At 41.9% G+C, this 23684-nt stretch overlaps 1 protein-coding gene across 2 annotated transcripts in view; it reads left to right on the top strand.

Annotated features, from left to right (window-relative positions):
• LOC121348930 (BTG3 associated nuclear protein) overlaps positions 1-23684 on the top strand; it is a 110638-nt gene that overhangs the window by 53521 nt on the left and 33433 nt on the right. Inside the window, exons 9-11 of one of the 2 annotated variants that reach the window (XM_041458947.1) lie at positions 2439-2569; positions 4562-4624; positions 6474-6518. In XM_041458947.1, the coding sequence (XP_041314881.1) occupies positions 2439-2569; positions 4562-4624; positions 6474-6518 (239 nt within the window). Of the gene's footprint in view, positions 1-2438; positions 2570-4552; positions 4625-6473; positions 6519-23684 lie in introns of both variants that reach the window. The other variant, XM_041458946.1, reaches the window with a different exon arrangement.

Here is a 23684-nt window from a genome sequence, read left to right as displayed (position 1 = left end):
ATACTTTCTGTCCTCTGAAGCCAAAAGTAATTTAAAAATCAAGACTTTTGGGCCTTACAGTTAAAAATGCATTTCAATATGTGAATATCATAAATATATTAAAAAATACATCTTTTTCTGCTGCAGGTTTTATTTATTTGATAATCTTTTATCACATAACTTAATCAGAAAATAAATATTATAAATGAAGGATTCTGTATGTGCACACTGTGGTTTGGCTGAAGATGAATTGTAATTAGCTCAGTTGAATTCCATAGGGAAAAACTGGGAAACACAAAGGAAAGACCAAGCCCTGAGGGAATTTGTATCTCAGAATCCTGAGGGGAATTTGTCTCTCAAAATCCTGAGGGATGCTGCTGGGAACCCTGAAGGAGCACATGATAGCCATGGATTTTCTCAGTCATACCAACAAAATGCTATTTGTAAATTAAAAAAAATATAGAGAAGTGAATTGCATCAAGTATTAGGAATAAATGAATAGAAATGGGTGAAAAAGTGAAAGACAGAGGCTCAGGTAAGGATTTTTCCAGGATATCCATTCCTTCCAGCGGCCATGACAAAGCAAATGGCATCCCAGATGGAAAAATCCCGTTTTTATTTGGTTAATAAACGCCATTTATCATTTATGTAGTTTAAAAATGCCATTTTTATTTGGTTTGGGCAGTTTTTTCTGCAATGTTCAGCACTTTTCAGCCAGTTGGGATTCCTCAATCCCACCTGGAATTCTGTGCAGCAAATTCCACTCTACACCAGAGCAGGAAAAGCTGGAATTGCACAGGGAGCACCAAGGCTGCATTTAAGGAATTAGAAAAGCTCTGCAGTTACCTGCTGAGACGTGAGGGATTAAAGGAGTGCCCAACAGGCAGAAAAAATGTGGATTTGCTGTGTTTCCCTTGGTTCCTGTGGAAATTTGTGGCTGGAATTCTGTGTTCCAGCTCGTTAACAGAAGCAGAGCTGCCTGAATTGTCAACCAACCCAACTTTTCAACAAATAAATAAATATTAACTTGGTGGTTTGGAGTTCCCAGTTCCCATGCTCAGACCTAAACCTCAAAATTATCTTCGTGCCCAAACATTTGCAGACAGGAGGAAAAAAAAAACCCTAAATGGCTGATTTTATTAAAGAACATTCCCATTAAAATATTTGAGTGAATAAAGCTCTTTCCTGCAGAACTAACAGTGTGTTTGCAGAATAAATCTTGGAGTATTTAGTGGAGATATTAAAAATTAATGGTTTCTGTCATTTTTACTTGCCTTTTGCCTCTTCTGTTTAGAAGAATCCTTTCCCTGCAGCTGGAAAACCTCAGAATGGATCTATGATGTGTCCATTACAAGTTTTTACCCTCTGGAAATCCCACTGAGGTTTTCCTGGTGGTTTTTGTCCCTGTTACATGAAGATAACTCCCATTTTTTATGTTTAATGTTCCCTTTTCAGGGGCATTTCCACTCTGCAGTGTGAGTTCTGTTCAGATTTAACAAATCAAGAAATCCACCTGTCATTTTGAGGTTCAAATATACAATTCCACACCTCACGTGTGTCAGTATGAATTGTAGTGGATGGATCTTGGAAAACAATTGGGAGATTCCCTTTATTTATAATAATAAATTATAAATAATCGATAATTATTTATGATAATTGTAATTATAAATTATCATAATAATGAAAGTATAATGACTAAATATCACTAATAAGTAATAATATTAATGACCAATACTATGTTAATTAAATATTATATTTATGTATACATATATTATTATTTATATTATAATTATAAATATGTATAATATTAATTTCATTTCTCACAATAATTTCATTTCCCACAATAGACAGGATGGGTTTTTAAAGGCGTTCTTGGGGTGGTGGTGGCAGAAATAGTTCTCAGGTGACCAAAACCCATTGAATTCCTCAGGAAAGCTCTGTGGTTTTATTCTGATGGGACTTCTCCAGCTGCAGAATCTGGGATTTAGATCCCAAAAAGTGCTTTTTTTTTTTTAAGCAGGAGTGTCCCTGTGATATTTTCTGAAAAATCCCTTTGCCAGGATTTCTTCGAATCCTCAGAGAAAAATGTAAATAATAATGATCTGATTCTCTTCTCCTGTTAATATAATGTAATATAATATAATATAATATAATATAATACACGTGATATAATGTGATATAATATAATATAATGTAATATAATATAATATATATTCTCAGAGAATCTTCTGAGAACATGGAGTCAGATTCATCTCTTCCCTTGTCCTGGGACCCTCACAAAAGCACACAGGAGCTCTGCCAGCCTTTGGAATTCTGTGGGGTTTAGCAAACATCCCCCATGCACAGGACCATGAATGCTGAATGACTGTGCCCATGGATGTGATTGCCATGGGGTTTTAGGAGCAGTTTGGAGGATGCTGCACATGAAATAAACGGGAATTTGGTCTCTTTTGTTGCAGAGGGCTCGCAGAGCTCGGTGTCAGCCTCCAGTGAGCTGCAGCAGAACCAGCCCCAGGCCCTGCACTACGCCCTGGCCAACGCCCAGCAGGTCCAGATCCACCAGATCGGAGAGGATGGACAAGTGCAAGTAGTATGTGCTCACCTTCCCTACATCCCTGCTCCAGCTGCAGGCTGATGCTGGGGGAAATCAGAGCCTGCCAGCGCTTCAGGTGTCCACAAAACAAGTGCTGCAGGCTTATGGAAAAAAAAAAAAAATAAATTGAGTTATTTGACAAAAAAATTCCATGCAGGATTTCCTCGCACAATCAATGCACTTTGGTTATTATATGGAGAATTATCAGCCTTTTCCTGGCTGTGTTTACTTAGTGATTTATGCTTCAGAGGTAGTTCTGGTGTGATTCCACAACAAAATCACATTTATTTATTTGTTTTTCTGTAAAACTGCACTCTCAGGCACTTTTGAACATCTGGGAGCTGAGTCCTTCCCATGTGTGTTTGTTGAGCTCTGTGTCTATCAGTGAAAGTTCTAAATATTGACATTTTTGAAGCCTGACACTCCCACCACCACTCAGACCTGATGGTTTTTATCTGTGGTTTTAGTGTACTCTGAAAAAAAAACCACCTTCACTTTAATTCTTGTGTCCCACAGGGTGCTACAAGGATTGTTTGAAATTCAAATTCTTTTTAAAAAGCGTCCTCAGTGAAATAATTCTCTTTGTGCAGGAACTGGGTGGAAATCTTCCTTTTCCATTCACTTTTGCCATAACTTTTCAATATTATCCTGGGAATTTCTTTGTCTTTTGAATCATATTTAGATTTTAAAAGTGGATTTTCCTATGGATCTGTGGGTGAGATTTAACTGGTGACTGAAAAAAGTCTTGAAAGACAAGACAGCAAGGAAAATGACATGAAGTATGTGACTTTATAGAAAAGATGGTTTGTTTATAGATGGAAGTGATAAAAACTTGCCTCATTAAAAGACCTGGACATATTAATTATCCTCCAAATTGTGGAATCCAGGGAAAAACCTGCTATAAATGGATCTTCTAAACATTCCATCTTTTTCCTGGGAGCACTGAGAGTTTGATGTGAAGAAGGGAAAGTGATTTTAATCTCCCCCTGGGCTGGGCAGTGCTATAATTTTCTCTCCAGCCCCTATTGTCAGAGGGACACTTTCAGTGTGGTTTTTCTCCCTATAAATAGGCAGTTTCCTTCCAAAGGAAATGAAACTGTTGGAAATAGAGGGATCTGTGTGTCTTTGAAAATCACAGGCAATTGTTCTTGTGTTATAAAATCAGAGGGGCCTTTGACAGAATTCCAAATGATTATCTTTCATCTCATGCAGGCATATTAAAATGAACACAAAGCTTTATAAAACCTCCAGGAGGTTATTTAGAATCCAATCTCCCCTCAGGTAAATCACAGTGGCTGGGCTGGGCAGGATGCACAAGGAATTCCAGCCACTCTTCTCCTTGCTGGCAGCAAATGGGACCAGGAGAGTGGTGGGAATGGGCAGCAATTCCAAATATTACAGGATAAAAACCATTAGGGCAGATTCTCACCAACATAAATCAGGGGAATTGCTCAAATTAATGATTTCCTGCCAGATCCCAGCAGCTGAGAGTCCTTGGCGTGGTCTGTGCTCCAGTGAATGAGCAAAAATAGGTAGAAAATGAGATTGGAAACCTCACTCTTGGAGATATTTACTGTTGGTATATCTGTTCTAAAACAGAGTTTTTCAGATATTTAAATTGAATTAAAGTTTCAGTCAACAAAGCAAGTCAACCCCAGGCTTGGTATGCCAGTCAAAAAGGCAATAGAAAAATACACTTGTTAGATTGTTATTATTATTATTATTATTATTATTATTATTATTCCTCCTGTTTTCCTTCCCCTGAAGTGGACATGAGCCAGTCTTTGGTCCAAGTCCCTCTGCTTTTATTTCCATCCAGAGCTGGGGCAGTACAGGTGCACTTTGTATTTTTAAAACTCCCCAATGGTTTCATTGCACGTTTTGCTTCTCCCCATGAAACTCTGCTGCCTGCAAGGCAGGAGCTGCTTCCTGGAGCTGTGATTTTCCTCTGATGCTCCTTGGTGTTTTCTTTTGTTGTGGATCCCACAGGGCCATCTCCACATAGCCCAGGTGCCCCAGGGAGAGCAGGTCCAGATCACGCAGGACAGCGAGGTGAGCAAAGCCTGGGGGGCTCCTGTGGGACCCTGAGAGCTGAGGGAAAATGAGAAATGGGCTGGAACCAGCAGAACATGTGCTTTAGAACCTGCTGCTTCAGTCTCTGGGGTCTTGGGGGCTTCTTTTTCAGTATTACTATTTATATTTATTTTAATTTTATTATTTTGATTTATTTTCCCCTCCCTCACTAGCCAAAACAGCTCAGTGTGTGTTAATTGTTGCATAAGGCTGATGATCTTTGGAAATTCAGTACTGACAGAGTTTAATAGGAAACCAGGTGCTTGCAGTGCTTAAAAATGAAATTATTCTGTTTAGGTTGATGAACTAAATGTGGTCAGAACACTCAGGGCCTTCAGTGGTTGAACAGGAGTTGGAGAAACCTTCAGCCACCATCTAATAAAGAAATATTCCAGGATGCATTTACCCTCCTTTCCTGACCAGTTTATCTGGCACTGCAGTATTTGCACTTCTTAAGTTTTGTCCAGAAAAATAGTCCAGTGGATTGGGATGGCTAAATGGATATGGATAGCTGGAAATGGATAAATTCAATCCTAAACCCTCCAATTTTGGCTCAGCTCCCAAGTCCAGGTGGATTTCCCTGTGTATTTGCTGCAGTTGTTGATTATTTAAAAATCTCCTGACTGCTAAAACTGCTCTTGGATTTCTCATGCACTTTGTTTAAATGCAGAAGGAATAGAAAAATCAGGTTAAACATTAATACAGGCAACAATTTGAATCTGTCCCATCTCCCTGTCAGGGTTTTTCCCTTGCTGGGAAGTGGATCTGCCTGGCTTGGTTTAATCCCTGTCCAAAGAACCCAAATCACAGCTCATAAAACCACTTTGTGAAGGAATATTGTTAACACAGGCAGCTACTGGAGAATAAATATTATCATAAAAATTCTATAAATATTATAGTTAAAGGCTTGTCCTTTGAAGGGCCTGTCAGGCCTTGAGAGGGAGAAGAAAGGATTAAAATATCCTGGCTCTAAAGTGTGGGGCTGCCATAAAACTGAGGGAGTTTTTGGGTAAAGAACCACTAAAAACTGATGATTCAGCAGAGATTGCTGGACTGGGTCCTGAGGTTCCAGCACAGCCTGGATCCTTTGGCTCTTCTTGTCTGGGGGACTTTCAAAGGCTGCATTTGTCCCTGACAGATGAAAACATCTGGTTTTAAACTGATGACAATGTACACAAGTGAGAGAGGAGCTGCCAGCAGGAGAAACTGCACAAAAAAGGGGATTTTGTCCTCCAAAATGTGCTGTTTCACTGTAAGGCTCTTTTGGGAAGCTGCCTTTCCTTAATCCAAGTGTACTTTTGGAAGGACATCTGTGAGCATGTGAATAAAAACTTCATGTCATAAAGATTTCCTGATTGGACTTGGGAGCTTAAAATACTTTGATTTATCGAGATTTTTAATTGTTGTTGTTGTTATTATTATTATTATTATTATTATTGTAATCCCTGTAATAGAACTGTGTTGGTTTTCAGTATGAAATGAGGATAAATAAAAAGCAAATAGTAAATGGCTCTGCAACCCTGTAAAAGTGTTAGATTGCTAATTCTGGGATAGGGCTGGATTTCAATTTGCAGGTTTATATAAAGAAGGAAAACCAGAAGTTTTACCTCAGAAAATTTTGCATAAAACCAGATTATCCAATAACTTCCAAAAGCAAAACATGCTGGTTGGGAAAGGTCCTTGCTGTTGAGGCTGAGTGGAGCTGGATTGCCTAAAGAACCTTCAGCAGAACTTCCTAAATTCACAGATTTCCTTCTCATTAAACAGATTTTTTTGCAGTTTTTACAATCCCAGACTTGTGCTGATTGTCCCTTCTCTCCTTTTCCAGGGAAACCTGCAGATCCACCAAGTCCACGTGGGTCAGGACGGGCAGGTAGGAGCAGCACTGGGTTCCAGCAGCATTTTCCTTGGTCTTTGATGTTCATTGGGATAATCCCCATTTTTAGTGCCTGTTTTAAAGAGCCAAACCTGCTCTGGTGAAAGAAATAACATGAAAAAGGCCAAAAGCTGATGGAAATATTTCACATTTGGCTCAGCTTGGTTCAGCATTCCTGCAGGATGTTTTCTCCCTCTGTTTTCTCCCTCCTTTGGCCTGTCCCCTGTGCAAGGAGGAGCTGGGTTGAGGACAGAGTGCCCAGGGTGTTCCTGTCTGCTCTCCCCCGTCCCCAGGAACCCAACATTTATTGGAGCAATTACTCTTTTTATTTACATTTTCTCCTTTCCCATGGCATGGCTGTCCTGAGGGAAGCAGATCTGCTCTTGTTCTTGTTGATGAGAGGTTTTATGAGGTGTTCCTGCAAACAGCAGGTGAGGAAAAGCAGCTTTTCCTTGGCTGAGGAGTCACTGACCATGGGACTGAGCTCAGCATTCTCAGGATTCCCAGAACTGCTCACATTTGATCTCAGACACACTTAAAATGTTAAATTCTGCTAAAACAGAGCACAAAAACCCTCCTGCAAGAAGCTTCCAGGCCTCATGAATTAGAGTGTGATTATTATTATGTTTAATGTTGGTCTATCTGTTTTAAAACTGAGTTTTCCAGATATTTGAAGGGAATTAAAGTTTCAGTCAACAAGGCAAGTCAGATTCACCAGGAATTGTTTGGTTCCTGGTGAATCTGAATAAATTGAGAGACATTTGGGATCCTGTTGGGATGGAGGCTCTGCCATCAGCAGGGTTTGGGGCTCAAAGGAGCCCCCAGCACTCTGAACTTGACAGTATTTGGATTTGAACAAGAAAATAAATCCTGGAAATGTTCTTTGCTCAGGGCTGCCTCAGAGGTGCGTTTGCAGAAGTGAATCTTGGGAAGGTGATTTTTTGGAGATGTTATTTTGGTATTTATTGGGTTTTTTCCTTCTCTGTGAAATATTGCTGTCCAAATTACACCTTAATACTGGGTTGTTTTTATAACTTTCGGAGTGTGGCACGTAGATTAAATTGAATTTATTTGTAATTAAACCTCACAGCGTTATTTTCCCCTTGCATTTTCTATTCCTGTGGAAATTTGTGTGTCCACAAATTTGTGTGTCTGTGCATTCACAGGGCTGTGTCATGGATGTGAGACAGGGAAGAAAACCATGATTAATGATCTTTTTTTGGATTTAAATGATGTTATCTCTCTGTACTATCACTCAGATTTGGGATAACCTCTCTCCTGCCTCAGTGGTTGTTGGCTGTACACACGTGGATGGGAAATCAGTTTGACATCCAGGTTTAAGGAATTTTTTTTAACTATCTGTGCTCTGAACTCTGCTTTTAAACTTTGGTTAGAGCAAAGGATGAAGTGCTGGGTTTTTGCTTTTTCCTCACTCACTCAGCTGTGTTTTGGTGTGAAGAAACTTCAGTGCCTTGAGCATCACCAGGAGCATTCCCAGGAGCCCTCAGCTCCTCCAGAAGTATTTGCTGGGAAACTGGTGTTTTTAGTGGGTTAAAAACCAGGAGCAAGCAGATATTTTGGGGATTTTTGGCATTAATTACTGAAAGCTTCAACAGCAGCTGAAGCCCTGGAGGGGGGTGAGCAGAGGGGAGCTCTGGGGCTGCTGTGTGGGACCTGTGAGCCCCCAAAACTGCCCAGGAGGAGGAGTTAAAGCAGCTCAGTTAAACCCTGCTGGTGGTTTAAGGCTGGGAGTGGAACTGATCCCTTTTCCTTGGCACCAGGAGTGGGATGAGAGCTGGGAAACGCAGCACAAAGAAACTCCTGCAGTTTTCCCACCTGTCCATTATTTTCCAGGCTTTTTCCTGGATCTTTTGAAGCCTAATTTGGATAATCAGGAATATGGAGAATCAGGAATAATGTGGGGCTTCTGTTGCTGAGTGTTCTCAGCTGAATAATAAATATATCCTCACTGAAGACTGAATGTGAGCCTGGCTGCTGAATGCTCCCTGTGACTATTTCCCAGTGGAAATTCCTGTTTTCCAGGATTTTCTGGGCACAGAGCAGGGGCTGGGGGTTCCCCTGAGCAGGTGAGGTTTGGTGCTGCAGCTTCTCCATCCCAGTTCCCAGTGAAAGGTTCACAGAGCAGGAACCTGGGAGGTTCCTGGGAGCTGAGGCAGAAAACAGCACAAACCTTGATGAGAAGTTAGCAGGGAAATCTCCAAGGTTCAGGTGTTCAGGTACCAAATCTTGGCTTTTCTGCAGAATTTTGCTGATTGTGCTTTCCCCCCTCTTGCCTTCTGTGTCCTGGTGGTTGCTCTGAGCTCAGATTTTGTTTTTCTGGCATCCCTGTGCATGGAATGAATGAAATCATTCCAGAGGAGCTCTGTCTACCTCCACATGTGTTCTATTAGCTGGAAGTTTCAGATTTCAGTGCACGTTTAATAAAAACCCCAAACTGCAAAAATAATTAAAGCTTCACATTAGCTGAGCCTTGAAACCTCAGAAAAGTGGGAATTTCTTATTTTTATCTTTGCATTTTATCCTTAGGAATTACCAGAAATTTTCACTTTTGTCTCCTCTGATTACCTGCCCTGCTTCTTTCCCCACTTCCATCCTTTTTTTCCTTGGAGTTTTGATCATCCCAGGAGATGTTCAGTGTGTCCTGTGCCTCAGGGATACACTTGGGATATAAAAAACAGGACAACTCTGGGAGTTTTCCACTCCTTAATTCTGTTTTTGAGCCATTCCGTGTTATACACCCTCACTGCCAGTGTTTCTCCAATTTAGGGATTAATTAAATGGCACCAGGGAAATGTTCTTTAATTATTGCCTGGTTCTTAAATGGAAAAGTTGATGTCCTTTAAAACCTAAAGTAGGATTGTGTGTGTTCAAGGAGAGCCAACGATTTGTTCTGCTCAGGAATGAAAAACTGGGGACAATTGCAGCATTTAATTCACTGTAGGGGAGTGGGAAAAAGCAGGAAAATCCAGGATGGGGCTGGCAGGAAAAAGCCAGAGAGTGCAAAGAGCTTTTGGAGGAGATAAATCAGGATTGCTTCAGCCACGTTGTTTTGCCAAAAAAAAAGTTGGGATTTTCTGAATTGTGGACACAAGTGTGTCCCAGGTGAGCCTGGAATCAAAGGGGTGCTCTGGGAGAGAGGGAGGGGATCCCATCCCAACCCATGGATCCCATGGATCCCATGGATCCCATCCCATCCCATCCCATCCCATCCCACCCCATCCCATCCCATCCCATCCCATCCCACACTTCTGCTCGTGGGTGAGGCTTTGGATGGAGCAGGAATTGCATTTTCTGGCCCTGAACTTTGCCTCTGATGACTTCAATAATGCAATATTATCCAAAATGGAATATATTATCCTAAAACTCCACATATAACCCCAAACTGAATGTATTATAGCAAAAATCAATGTTACTTTTTAACAATGTTAAATGTTGTTAATGTTAATTTTTTAATTCAAAGTTTTCCACTCCCAGACCTGTTCATTCCCATGTTTTTATTCCAGTCTGGAGCAGGGATCCATTGGCACTCCCTTGAAGAAATTTAAACCTCTCAAAATTGACCTTTATTTCATTTACCAGGATGCATAAATATTCTCAGAGACTACTTTTCCAGATATTAAAATATTATTAAAACATGGCTATTTAAATTATCCAAAAATAAGACAAGAACCTTCTAATGCAATTTTTAACTTGCACAAATTTAATTTGCACAAATTACATACAAATTTGATTTGTATATAATTAATTTAATTGGAATATTCTGGATTTAAATACACTGCAATCCTTTATTTGAGTTGCTCAGTCACAAATTAATCCAAGGGAAGAATTTTTTCCCTATCCCCAACCCAGGAGCAGCAGAGGGCAGTAGCATTAAGATGATGCTGAGTTGTTTTCTGAAGGAATGAGAGGGAATTTGGAGGGGGAGAATTGAGCTGTGGAAATTCTGTGCTCCTGCTGCTGCTGTGGAATTCCAAAAGGTTTTCCCAGTTCCAGCACAGCTCCTGGAATAACACACATGGAGAAATGCTTGTTACAAGAAAAAATTCAGTTAAAAAGTCAGTGCAGCTCAGCTGGAGCTTAAAAACTCCTTGATCGTTTTGGAAAAAAAATTAGTATTTTTAACTGATAATTCTTCAGGAATTGTAATAAATTGTCCTAAATTTGCTCCTGGTTTTAGGAGCAAAAGGGAAAAGAATAGTGTGGAAACAATTGTGCTTTGTACAAACTCCCTGTGAAATCCCAGAGTATTTATGGAAACTCTATTTATGGGTAAATAAAAGTGTTTAAATATTTAATTATACTTAAATAGAAGCATTTTGCAGACAAGATTTTTTGGGTTTTCTTGAGGATTTTTGTGCATAAACTTTTTAACTTGGTGTTCATAGAGCTGGTCCCCACTTTGTCCCTCAGAGTAATTAATCCAAAACACAAAACTCACCCTGTTTAGTTCTGAAAACTTAATTTTTAGGTAAAGTAGTATTTTAGCACATTAAAATGGAGAAATTTTCTTTTAAAGCACTCCTAAAACTTAGGATTAAAAAAGGCTTGAGGGAAAATTCTCTGAGTTGTGATCAGTGTCATCCAAAATATCCCAGGAAAATTAATGTTGTAAGGAAAACAGGAATATTTCTGTTAAATCTGGCTTTAAAATGAAGTATAATAAAATATTTACATGTACATATGTGCATGTAGCACAGATTTATGCCTGATTAATTTGTACTTTCACTACAGAATTTAGGATGGGTTTGGAGAAAGCTTGCACTTAATTTGGAAGCTTGAAATAGGATAAAACAGTGCCCAGGAGGACAAAAACTGAGCTCCAAAACTGAAATAAATTGGGCCCATTAAAAAAATTATTATTATTATTATTATTATTATCATCATCATCATTATCATTATCATTATTATAATTATTATCATTATTATTATTATTCATTACCATTTTAACCATTATGATAATTATTTTTAGTATTTTTATTTTTATTATGTAATTATTATTACTATTATTTCCTTATATTTCATTATATTATAATTATTATTAATAATTTAATGATAAAAGATAGAATTCCTTTACTCCATCACAAAGGACAGACCTGCAGTGACACCCAACCAAACAGAAAATAAGGAAAACCTTCAGGAATTGGGATGGCAAAGACATTTTCTGTGGTTACAGGACTCAGGTGTTACATTAAAATGCCATTTTTCATCCGTGACAGAGTGGATCCCTCTGGAGGAGGTGAGGGGGCAGAGGCTGGGCTGGAGCTGAGCTCTGCCCTGCATTTCCAGCATTTCTCCTTCGTGGCAGCAGCTTTCCCATCTCCAGGTCCCAGTCCCAAGTCCCCCTCTCACCTCACAAATCTCTCCTTTCTCTTTGCCTTTCTGATCAAAAGCAGTAAAATGCGCAGAGAAGTGGCAAAATCCGCTTTCATTTTCATTTGATATCAAACAGGAATTTATTTTCTCCCCTCCAATGACTTTTTTTCCATTTGTGGAAGGTTCTGGCTGCTGGGAAGAATGACCAGAGGTGATTTGTTAATCTGTTACAGGCAGTTCTTTGATAGTCCCTCAGTTCCAAGCGATCTGTGCTTGTAAAACAAGATTTTTTAATGAAGCCTTTGGAAAAGGAGAATATTTTCTGCTTGTTTTTTGATTTTTCTCCTCAGAGAAAGTGGGTTTGTTCCATTAAAATTCCATTCAAGCAGACAGGAGCATTTATAATGCTCCAAAGAATACCTTCTCTATTTTGGAGTATATTATGTTCTTTATTCACCCAAATCTTGTTTTAATATTGCTGTAAACTTAATAAGAAGAGATGAGATAGGAAGTGATAATCTTTTAAATATAAGGAAAAATCATTTTCTCCACCTTGATAGGAGGCAGAGGTCTAAGCTGCCTCTTATTAGAGCTGTTGCTAATAAAAATCTCTGCTTGTAGGCTGGCAGTGCTCACAAAGCTATCAGGGCTCATCTGGAGAAATCATTTCTTTTTTGTTTTGTTTATTTTTTTTTCCTGCCCTTCATTTATGATTTTTCTCATCACGTGATGCCAGCCCTGTGCTGATGCTCCACATTTCCCTTATCCCATCCCTGTGCTCCAATCTCATTTATTTGGAATATTTGGGGTGTCTGGAGAGTTCCCTGCTTGGGAATCACTGCCCACATCCCAGTCCCAAGCCAGGTGGGATTTGGGGATTTTTAACCTGGAGAAAAGGAGCTGAGGGGAAATTCCCTCTCCCTTCCCACTCCAGGAAGCCCCACAGGGAATCTTGAGGAGTTCAGGGTTCCCACATTTTGTGTGGCAGGGTTAAATGGCATTTTGGGGTGGTCACGAGGGCTGGTCACAGCTTTGGGAATCTGTGGTGACTAAAAATGGGAAATGGCTCCTCTTTTTCATCTTCTCTCTGTTAAAAAAGTGCATTTTTGCCAACTTCAGGCACCAAACCATCCCTTAAAGAAATTCAACCCCAGCTGAAGGATCAGTTTCTCTTTTTCAGTGCAGATCTGTGTGATTTACAGAGATTTTTAACAGGGCAGTGTTAAATACAGTGAAATTTGACAATTGATTGACTTTTGTTTGTGTTCAGAGATTTAATCCTTCACGTAGTTCAACTCCATTTCCAGGCCAACTTTCCAGAATACTTCAAATATTTCAAACTAGCTGAGCAATAAATAAATGTTATCTACAGAATTCTGATAAACTGAAGAAGGATGATCCAAGATCCTGAATTTGGGATTAGGTTTGCACATCTATTAAAATAAAGCCCTACCAGATGAGCAGTTTAAGTTGCTTAAAGATGATCCTCAGTTGTTTTCGGAAAGAATGAGGAGGGAATTTGGAGAAAGGAGCTGCTCCTTGATTTAGACATTAAAATCCCCCCTCAGCAGCCCAGTTTTAATTCCTGCTCTCAGCTGCTGTTTTAATTAGCTGGGATAGATTTCCTTTATTCAGGGAGGAACATTTGGAAAGCCTGCTTGGAAAACCATCTTCTGTAGCCATTTCTTTGGTGTTCTGTGACCAGAATTCCTCTTGTGGAGTGACGATTTGGAATGCTGAACTTGCTCTGTTTGGTTCCCAGTCTGCTGGGATTAATTGGCTCCTGCTCCATCAATTATCCACTCAGAGCTATCAGATCCTGCCCGGGCTGGAAGCAAAAGCAGAGCTGCTTCAGCCACTTTGCCTTTGATACAAACTCTGGGCTCCCACCAGGTCTGACTGAATGAATCTCTTTGAAAAATTGCCTTTTGAGTTTATATTTTTTATTTTAATAACTATTTTTATTCCTGAAATCTGTCACTCTGGAATGTTGCTAAATGTTTGTGCTAAGCAGCACGAGTGAGTTCAGCAGGAGGAAGTGTTGGGGTTATTGAATTTCCAGTGAACTGCTGTGGGTGGCAGAGGTGGCACTGCCCATGAGAGACCCATCCCACAGCCATGGCACAGGAGAGGTGCCAGGGGCATCTGGACAGGGTGACAGGACACAGGGAATGGCTTCAAACTAAACTAGATGGGATATTTGGGATAATCCTTCCCTGGCAGGGTGGGCAGGCCCTGGCACAGGTGCCCAGAGGAGCTGTGGCTGCCCCTGGATCCCTGGCAGTGCCAAGGCCAGGTTGGACATTGGGGTTTGGAGAAGCCTGGGATGGTGGAAGGTGTCCCTGCCATGGCAGGGGTGGGAAAAATATGGATTTTAAGGTCCCTTCCAACCCAGTCCATCCTGGGATTGTCTGAAATCCAGCCCAGCCTGTCCTGCACTGAGTTTGGGATGCACCAAAGCCTTGGGTGTGAGAGCTGGGAGGGGAAGAATGCTGAGATTGTAGGAAAAAGTCCTAAAAATGATTAGGAATTCCCTAAATTATTAGGACTGTGTTGGGAGATTTTTTGTCTTTGAGTTCAGGTCAAGGCCTGACTTTCTCCTGTTCTTTTGGAAAATATCATTATACAGAATATTTCTCAAGGTACTTCAGGTGTAAAAGTCTCCATTAGAGATGCTCCATTGTGAAGATTTAATGTAGAGGTTTGTCTTTGAAGTCCTTTCAAAGGTTAAGATTATTTTATTCAAGGTGGGGTTATTTTGTGGAACAAATAAAATCCTTTCATTTTCCATGTGTTGAGTAATGCCTTGTTCATTTTAATGGGAAGCCAGTGGAATCCATTTGGAGTCTGCTGTCAAAGTTGATTTCTTTCAGCCTCTGTCCCTGATCTTTAGAAGAGCAGAACTTGGTCTCACTGATGACAGTTGGATAATGAAAAAGGAATGACAGCTCTCCAGAGCCAGAGCTTTCCAGAGTGAACATTCCATGTTTTTAACAGTTTTAATCTTATTTCCTGTTCCATTAATCAGGCTGAGCCAGATTGTTTTGTAAGGATTTCTTGTTAGGTTGTTTTTTCCCTGCCTGATGTATCAAATAGGAAGGCTTTTCCTTTCAGCATTATATCTCAGATAAATATCAATTAGCAAATTACAACAGTGGGATCCAACTTCCCAGACTTTGTCAATACATTTTGACATTCCTCATTTTCACTCCTTAAATTATTGACATTTCCAGGGAAATCTGTGGTTTTATCTCTTCAGAATTTCCTCTAATGAAAAACTCAAATCCTCTTAACTGTGGATTAGTGCATAAGTGTAAAAAAGGGAAATACATTTATAAAGAAAATCAATGATATTTAAATTATTCCCTGGAAGTGAATAAGATATCTTTAAATCTGTTTTGCTTTGATGGGAAAACATAAATCAGAAGTTGATTTTCCCAATGATTCTGCATCCATGGCATCCATCAGCCTTAATCCAAACATTTCCAAGCACTGATGATGAAGAAGAGGACTTTAAAAGTCACATTCTTGAGCCATTGGGCTGGGCTTTATTAGCCAGACCTTGCTGTCAGTACAAGAAGTGCCATTCCTTGTGAATTTTTTCTGAATTCATTCAAATGCCAGATGAATTCCAAATGTTGATTTTGTGAGGGATGGTGTTTTCTGTATCAAGGCAAACATTTTATTAAAATGATAAATGGCTTTGTCATCTGTTTGCATTTTGCCTGTAATTATGATTAAAGCAGAAATTGGTACAAAATGTTTGAATGAACTAAAAATCACTGGGTTCTTTTTGACCCAGCAGAGTGCAAAAAGCAAAAGCTACAAAAATTCCCAGACTTCCTTTTTTTCCCCCCTAATTTGGTAAGTTATTTGTTTCAGGGGGGAAAAAACTGCAATATCATGGAATCATGGAATGGTTTGGGATGAGGGGATTTAAAGATCAAGTCCCACCCCTGCCATGGGCAGGGACACTTTCCATTATTCCAGATTTTTCCAACCTGGCCTTGGACACTTCTAAGGAGGGGATATCCACAACTTCTCTGGGAAGCAGTAGAAGTAGGGAAATATGGTAGCAAAACCACAAAAATAATTTATTTTTCAATATCCAGCCTCAAATAGATCAGAATTAAATATTCTGTGAGAGGAAAAATGAAAGTAAAAATTATTTTCAGCGTTAAAAAATAATTAAAAATCCAGTTGGCTTCAGAATCATCTTAAAAAAGGAGGAGGGATTTGGGAGCAGCTGCCTGGGATGTGTTTGGCTCCATGCTCCATTAAATTTTATGGCTGATCTGACATTATCTGCTCCAGAGTATCCTGGCAGCAATCAGCCCTTCCAGGCTCGTGTTCAGGAGTCTGTGCTCAATTTTCTCCTTGGAGCTGGGATGCAGGTGGGCTCAGGTGTGTGCCCTGCTCAGCTGTGTGCAGCTGGAGTGCAAATCCCAGGAAAACAGCAGCACTCCTGGCATTTTGTGACCTATTCCTAGAGAAAATTGCTTTAAAATTCAACTTTTCCCCTCGTCTCTGCAGTTCTGGGCAGTGCAAAATTCTGAGGGTAACATAGAGGAGAATTGTTGGGAGAACTGCCCCTTTGAAAGGAAAAAATTGGGAGCAACAATTCCCATTGTTTTTACTCACCAATAAACAGGTGCTGCATGGAATTCAAAGAGAATTTTAGGGAATATTTGGTGTCAGGACTCTGTGTGCTGCTAAATTAAAAAGAAACATTTTGTCTCGCTGAGCAAAGTTTGACAATTCATTAAATGAGCTGGAGGTTAGCACAGAGTGGGATCCTGGAGCATCCCAAGGAATTCACATTCCTCAGCAAGGGAGGTGATTCTGGCTGGGGTATTTCGGAATACAAACATTTTGTAAGCACTCAAACCATCAAGTTCAGCCCAGCCCTTGTCAGTGATCAATAAAAATGATGCTCTCTCCATTGGGAAATCCTGGAAATATGTAACACTTAAATAGATATTTATGGATATAAGAGGTTTTAGGGATGAATTCCAAAGAAAAAGCCCAGGGTTTGTTTTTGGGGTTGGACTCAGTGCTGGCAGGCAGCAGGAACCTTTGAGTTTGAGATTTGACAGAGTTTTTTGGGTTGACAGAGCCAGTTCTTTGGTTTTGCCCAGATTTTTTGGGACTCCAGTATTTTATTCTGTGTGAGTACCTTGTTCTGTATTCAAATTTTCAAGTTGGTTTAGAATTATTTTGATGCTGGTGTTGTTTTGCCTGTGAAAAACCAGGTAAAAAATTGAGTTTCTGCTCTTAGGATTATCTAGAACTGCCTTGAGAATGAGCTTGAATAAACCCTTCATTTTTATCCCGTTCTGTGACCTTTCTGAGCTGCTCTTTTCAGGTCAAACCTCAGACTTTCTCCACTCCTACATTTTATTTACAATATTCATCCATATGTTTAATCAGGGCTTGGTTTCTCCCTCAGGAGGATCTTTGGCACCTTTTTTCTTGAGTTGCTCCAGGAACAATTTGGCTCCTGAAGGATCTTTCTGTGTTGGTTTGGTTCCCCTGGTCTGTGTTCTTTACCCATCCAAGGCTGCCTGGCTCCTGCCTCCCTGCCATTCCTCCTGGAATTCCTGCTGGAATTCCTGCTGCTTTACTGGGGTAATTCCTGGCCATGCTGGGTTTGGAATCTGCTCGTGCCACTTTTAGGGGACAGCTCCCAAAGACCTCCCAGCTTTTTGTAAATTCACAGGGATTTGGGCAACACCTGTCTGTGGTGATTCCAGGGAAAACCGTTGATCCCAGAAAGGTTCTGGCACAGCAGCACAGATGTGATCTCACATGATGACCTCATGTAAAAATCACCATGTTGGAAAGAGATCAGGGAACATCAGGATGCCCTTGGGATTTTTCCTGCTCATTTTCCACGTGCTGGTTTGATATTCCCATTCTGCTTTGATATTCCCATGGTGGTGGCGTTTCCACTGAATTATTTGAGGTCATTTTCCTCATCAAGATCAGATTTTTCATCATAAATCAGCCCTGTCATGTTCTATAATCAGTCCTTCTCCCACAGCTTCACTCGAGAGCAATGTGAGAGCTCCAAAATCTTTAATTCAGGAAAAATCTGCATTGTTCCAGCCTCCCCTCTCCACCAGCAAGGTGAAATATTTGGGGGACAGCACTTTTAAAAGCTAAATTTTTGGGACAAAATACACAGGGTGAAGGTTATTTTGGGTTTTTCTTATGAAGCCAACTTGGAACAGGAAATACAGTTTTAAAAAAAGCCCAGCCCAAATGTGCACATGTGATTTTTCAAGGATCTGATTGATGCCTGAATTCCATGTGGTCCAAGGCATACAAGGAAAATTGAGGGATATCCTCAGTGGGAGAGCAGAGGATTGAAACATGCACTGGAGTGAAAGTTTGGTACAGGAGAAAGCTGAAACAAGAATGGACTGAGCCCAGCTCCAGGGAATAGGGCTGGGCAGGACTTGCTGCTTTGGACACACTTGAGCCACTTTATTTTCTTTTAAAAGAAAGAAAAGGAAAAGAGAAGGTAACTGGGAAATTGGGTCAGAGAAAGGGGAGCAGTGCTGCATTCCAGGAGCATCTGAAACACCAGGAGATGCAGTTTTACCCTCTAAGGCAGGAGGTGCTAAAAGTGGCTGAAATCACAGGAAGCCCTGGGACTGAGCAAAATTCCACAAGTGTTTTTTCAGTTCTGAAGGGTTTTTATTGTTTCTGTGGTGAGAGATGTGGTTGTGATCATGAGCTCGTGGAAGAGCCTCAGGAGCAAAAAGCTCTTTAAAACACAGGGATTTTCCATCAAAACAAGGCACTGAGTTAGGGATAAAACTGTGGCTGCAGCTCCAGGATCATGGAATGGTTAAAGCTGGAAGGGACCTTAAAATTCATCCCATCCCACCCCTGCCATGGCAGGGACACCTTCCACTGTCCCAGCTGCTCCAGCCCTGTCCAGCCTGGCCTTGGGCACTGCCAGGGATCCAGGGGCAGCCACAGCTGCTCTGGGAATTCCATCCCAACCCCTCCCCACCCTCACAGGGAGGAATTCCTTCCCAGTATCCCATCTAGCCCTCCATTCTTTCAGTTTAAACCTGTTTTCCCTCATCCATGCCATTGTCCAAGTCCATCTCCAGCTCTGTCAGAGCCCTTTAGGTGCTGGAAGGCTGCTGGGCTCAAGGAGGAATTCCAAATATTCCAGGAAAAAAGACCTGGAGCCACAAACCACATGGATCAGAGAGCTGGAGCTGAGCAGAAATAGATTTGTGAAATATTTCATTTTGAATAATCCAGCAGCTCTTCCTCCTCACGAGGACAGGAGGGTCACAACAACATCCCCTGAGAGACACAATTATATTTTTATTTGTGTTTTAATCACTTTAAACCAGACAGTTTTGTCAGATTCTCATTGGAGCTCAGCTCAAGCCCTGTTGAGTTTTGCAGCCTGGTTTTGCTCACACAGAGTAGCCATGGCCAAGGGACAGCCCAGGGGGACAGTTGGGGCTGCCAGAAGGATTTCTGGACTGGGTTCATGTTTGTTGGGATCTGTAGCGTTGGGTTAGAAAAATCTCTGTTGAGCCTGAGCAGTGCTGTCACTATTTTGGAAGTGCTCTCAGATGGGAGGAGTGATAAATAATGCTCTGGAATGATGGTCAGTGCTCTGGGAAGGGCCCCACGGGCGAGGCAGGAGGTGCTGTGGGGCTTCAAGCCAGGATGTCCAGGTTGAGACACAGGGAGAGGTCTGGAGGCAGAAGGAAAGGGGATCCTGGAGTGGGGTGAGCCTGGGGCAGAGGAAGGAGTGAAAGCAGGGAGGAGGAAGGAAGGAGCACTGATTTTCCATGTGTTTCAAAAGAGGTGTGAAATCTCTTTGGAAAAACCCAAGTTTAAAGTTTCAAAAAGGGACCAGAAAAAAAATCTCCATGGAAGGCAGCAAATCCATGGGTTGGATGTGGAACCCCTTTGGAGAAGCTCAGCAGAGGATGCAGAAAGGTCACCCTGGAGGTGTAGCTGCCACTCCTGGGCTGGCCTAGACAGGGGAGAGATGCAGAAGAGATTCCTATGTCTGGATCAGCAGCCAAGGAATGTGAGGCATAAAGATAACTTGTGGGATAATTATAAATCCACAAATTCTTCACCCTGCTCCCCTCAAAGCAATGAAACACAGGAAGCACCAGCACTGAGACAGGACCAGAATGGTCTAAAAATTCTGCCTTTTTGTATTTTACCTCGGTGTAATCAGGAGCCAGAGCTCAGGAACTGGGATGTGGAGTTGGTATAGAATCAGGAACTGGGGTGTGGAGTTGGTATACAATAATTGTTCACCAGTGCAGTGAAAAGGGGGAGGAGGGTTTGGCTGTGCTGCAGCTCTGGGAAAAGTTTCCATGCTGCACTGGGAGAGTCCAGCTGAGGCCTGGCCATGAGCTGGTACTGCCAAAGAGAGCAGATGAGTGATAGCCCAGTGGAATATGGAGATTGCTGTTTTGACTGCTGCTCCAGGATTCCCAGTGAAGCACAGGACTGGGAGACACTGGATGTTTGCAGCCCTTGTTCCTGAAGCTTTTGCCAGGAGCTCAGTGGAACAAAGAGCAGAGTTAAATTTAGTCCATGACAACCTGATCAAAACCAACCCCACAAAGGCAAAGCCTGTCCAGCTCCAGGCCCAGCGTGGCCTCCAGAGCTGCCAGAGCTACCACAGAGTTGGGATCTTGTGGAAAATCTTTCCAGCTCTTGCAACGGGAGGCTTGAGGCAGCTGTGCTGCTGCTCTCCAGTGTCAGTGTGAGCTCAGCAGGCCTGGGAATGCCTAAAGATTTTATTTAAGGTAGAAACTTGGGGTTTTGTGGAGTGGTTTGGTAGGAAGGGACCTTAAAATTCATCTCATTCCACCCCTGCCATGGCAGGGACACCTTCCACCATCCCAGTGTGCTCCAGCCTGGTCTTGGACACTGCCAGGGATGCAGGGGCAGCCACAGCTGCTCTGAGTACCTGTGCCAGGACCTCAGTACCTTCACAGAGGACAATTCCTTCCCAAAATCCCACCTAACCTTGCTCTCTGGAAGTTTAAAGCCACCCTGTCCATGCAGAAATTCCTGCTGGTGTCCAACCTGAGCCTGCCCTGGCCCAGCCTGAGGTCATTCCTGTTCCCTGGAGCAGAGCCTGTCCCCCTCCTGGCAGGAATTTTTAGGGAGCAGAAAGCCCCCCAAGAGCCTCCTTTTCCCCTCATGGCTCCAGCAGTGGCACAGAACTTTTTCCTTCTCAAACAGGAATAACGTAACCACAAAAGCCGCAGTGAATATTCCGTGTTGTGTTGGTGTCAGGGCTGAAAGCTGCTGGAAGGGCTGCTCAGCCGAAATCTGCTGGAAGGGCTGCTCAGCTGTGCCTTGGAGGGGGGACGTGATGTTCAGGCCTTGGAACAGCTGGGCTGGAGCCTGGGCAAGGTGCTGGGAAAAGCTTCCTTCATCACCAAGCCAGCTGGACAGGCCAGCCCTCGCTCCAGCAGTGGTTTCAGCACTGAGGGAACACAAACCACCATGCTGAGCCCAGCTCCTTCCATTTTCCCCTGGAGCTGATCCTTTCATTCAGACAAACCAGCCCTGCCAGCTGTGAACGACCACCTGTGTTATGCTGCCACTTTTTATGCTGCCTGCCTCTCCTCAGGAGGAGAAGATGACACTTCTGGAGGCCTTCAGCCTTCATTTCTTCCCTCTAACGAGATCAAGCTGCTGCTGAATATTTCCCCTTGTTTTGTGTCAATTAACACCGGGAGGTTGCTCTCTGAGCAGCCTGGGACAGCCTTTATCTCCTGCATCTCCAGGGCCGCGTTTGTGCATCAATATTTGTCAGGAATTGTCTTCCCCACAATTATCTGTGGAGCAGATTTTCTTCATTAGGCCCAGCAGCGCTGGAAGATGCAGGATTTCACAAGAGAGTAAACAAAGGCGGGTTTGTGGTGGAGCACTGGCCCCACGTTCCTGTCAGTCCTGTGGTTCCCTCTGCTGCAGCCTCATTGGAGCGGGCAGGGTGAGGATGGGAGATACCACAAATGTCTCAGCATTTCAGAGGGAATCATTCCCTTCTTGGAATAACTTTAATAGAAAAGCAGCGCCCGACCTGATGAGAACAACGTGCGAAAAAAACCTTTTCTTCCTTTTGTTTTTTGCCTCCTTGAAATGGTTTTTTTTCCAGACTATTTTTAGCCGTGAGCACTTAGAGAAAGCTTTGAAACCTCGGAGTTGTAACATTTGTGGAATTAGAGCACTTGGAGGAGGTTTTTTTTTAAGGAGCAGTAAAGTTCCAGCCAATTAGAAAAGAAAATTATTTGTGTCTGGGATAGTTTGCTTTAGATTTTAAACAATTTCTGCAGCTTATGGAGGGTTAGGAAGTGGTTGGATTTCCTTCTGAAGAGATAGAACAGCCTTTTTAGTATATTTCACAGTAACATCAGATTACATTAAAAACGTAAGAGGGTTTCTAGCTCAGCAGAGCACTCAGCACTCCCTGGTTTTGCATGAAGCACTGGATTATATTGCCTCACATCTTCCTCACTTACTCTGTCATTCCTTGGACGTTTGCTCTTGATGATTTCAAAACAGTGAACAAGTGAAAACCACGAGTTTTTCACCAGTTCAGTGAAGATCAATTTAGTGACTCCCATTTGTAAGAGAGCTATTGACACACTTTGTTGTTTTAGGACTTGGATTTATAGTTCTTGGGGATGGAATCCATTCCTTAATGCCATATAATCCATGGAGTGTTGGTCACAAAGCCAAAAATTGCTTCTGCTGCCACTGCAAAGTGTAACTTAAGAAAAGTCCCCTCACTGATGGTCTGAGGGAGAACAGCCACCAAAAGTGGTCACAAAAAGAAAATATAAAAATGGAGGCTCTTATTGCATTGTGGAGCTTCTTAATATGTGATATTTTATCAGTTTAAAAGCTGAGTCAGTCCAAAATGTACATATAAAACATGAACCCACACAATGTGCAGCCTGTGGCAGGGAGTGAGGGTTTAGTTTGGATTTTAGGAAAATTTCCATATGGAGAAGGTTGTAAAACAGCTTCTGTGGGCAGCCCCGGGCAGTGGAGGATTCCCCATCCCTGGAAGTGTGGAAAAAACATGGATGTGGCATTGGGACAGCTGCTGGGTGATGATTGGTCTTTTCCACTCTTAACAATTCCACGATTCTCTGATTATTGTCCTTGGATTCATTTTGCCAGGTGGGATTCATTCTGGCAATTTGGAGGAATTTGGGGGCAAAACTGGTATTTTATAGAAAAACTGAAATGCTAACATTTCTGACTTTGGAAAGGACCTTGATGCTGCTCTGCTCCAAATTTCTGGGCTTCCCTGGTGCTTTGAGTTTGGTGATGTGACCCTGTTAATAATCAGGAGATTGTTCATCTGAATTCCACTTTTGAGTGGGGTTTTTTCTCTCTGAGTGTCCAGAACTGGTTTTTTACTTCGTAGGATTATCCCTGGATTTATGCAGCAGTGAAAAGAGAGCTGGATGTTGTCCTGTGCCAGCTGAGTTCCAGGGAAGCATAAATGGGATTTTGGCCCCTCAGGCATTTTTAGTGGGAATTTCCTGTGGCTCCCCCATTTACTCCCAGTTTTTTTTGCCTCTCAGGTTGCCCAGTGCAAACCCCACTGCAGACAAACTTTGGAAGTGGCTTCCCTGCACCATCCCATTTTTAGGGCACCTCGAGCTGTGTAGAAAAAAATCAGAACATATCCTATGTAGGAATTCATAAAGACCAAAGAAAACAGAGCAAAACTTCCCTTTGATTTACAGGTTTACAATGATTTTCCCCACACAATCTTTTACTCCTCCGTGTCAGGCA

Source organism: Pyrgilauda ruficollis, unplaced genomic scaffold, assembly GCF_017590135.1.
Source record: "Pyrgilauda ruficollis isolate IOZ18807 unplaced genomic scaffold, ASM1759013v1 scaffold13, whole genome shotgun sequence".
Lineage (NCBI taxonomy): Eukaryota > Metazoa > Chordata > Aves > Passeriformes > Passeridae > Pyrgilauda > Pyrgilauda ruficollis.
The sequence above is the reverse complement of the archived record's forward strand: the minus strand, read 5'-3'. Positions and strand labels throughout refer to the sequence as shown.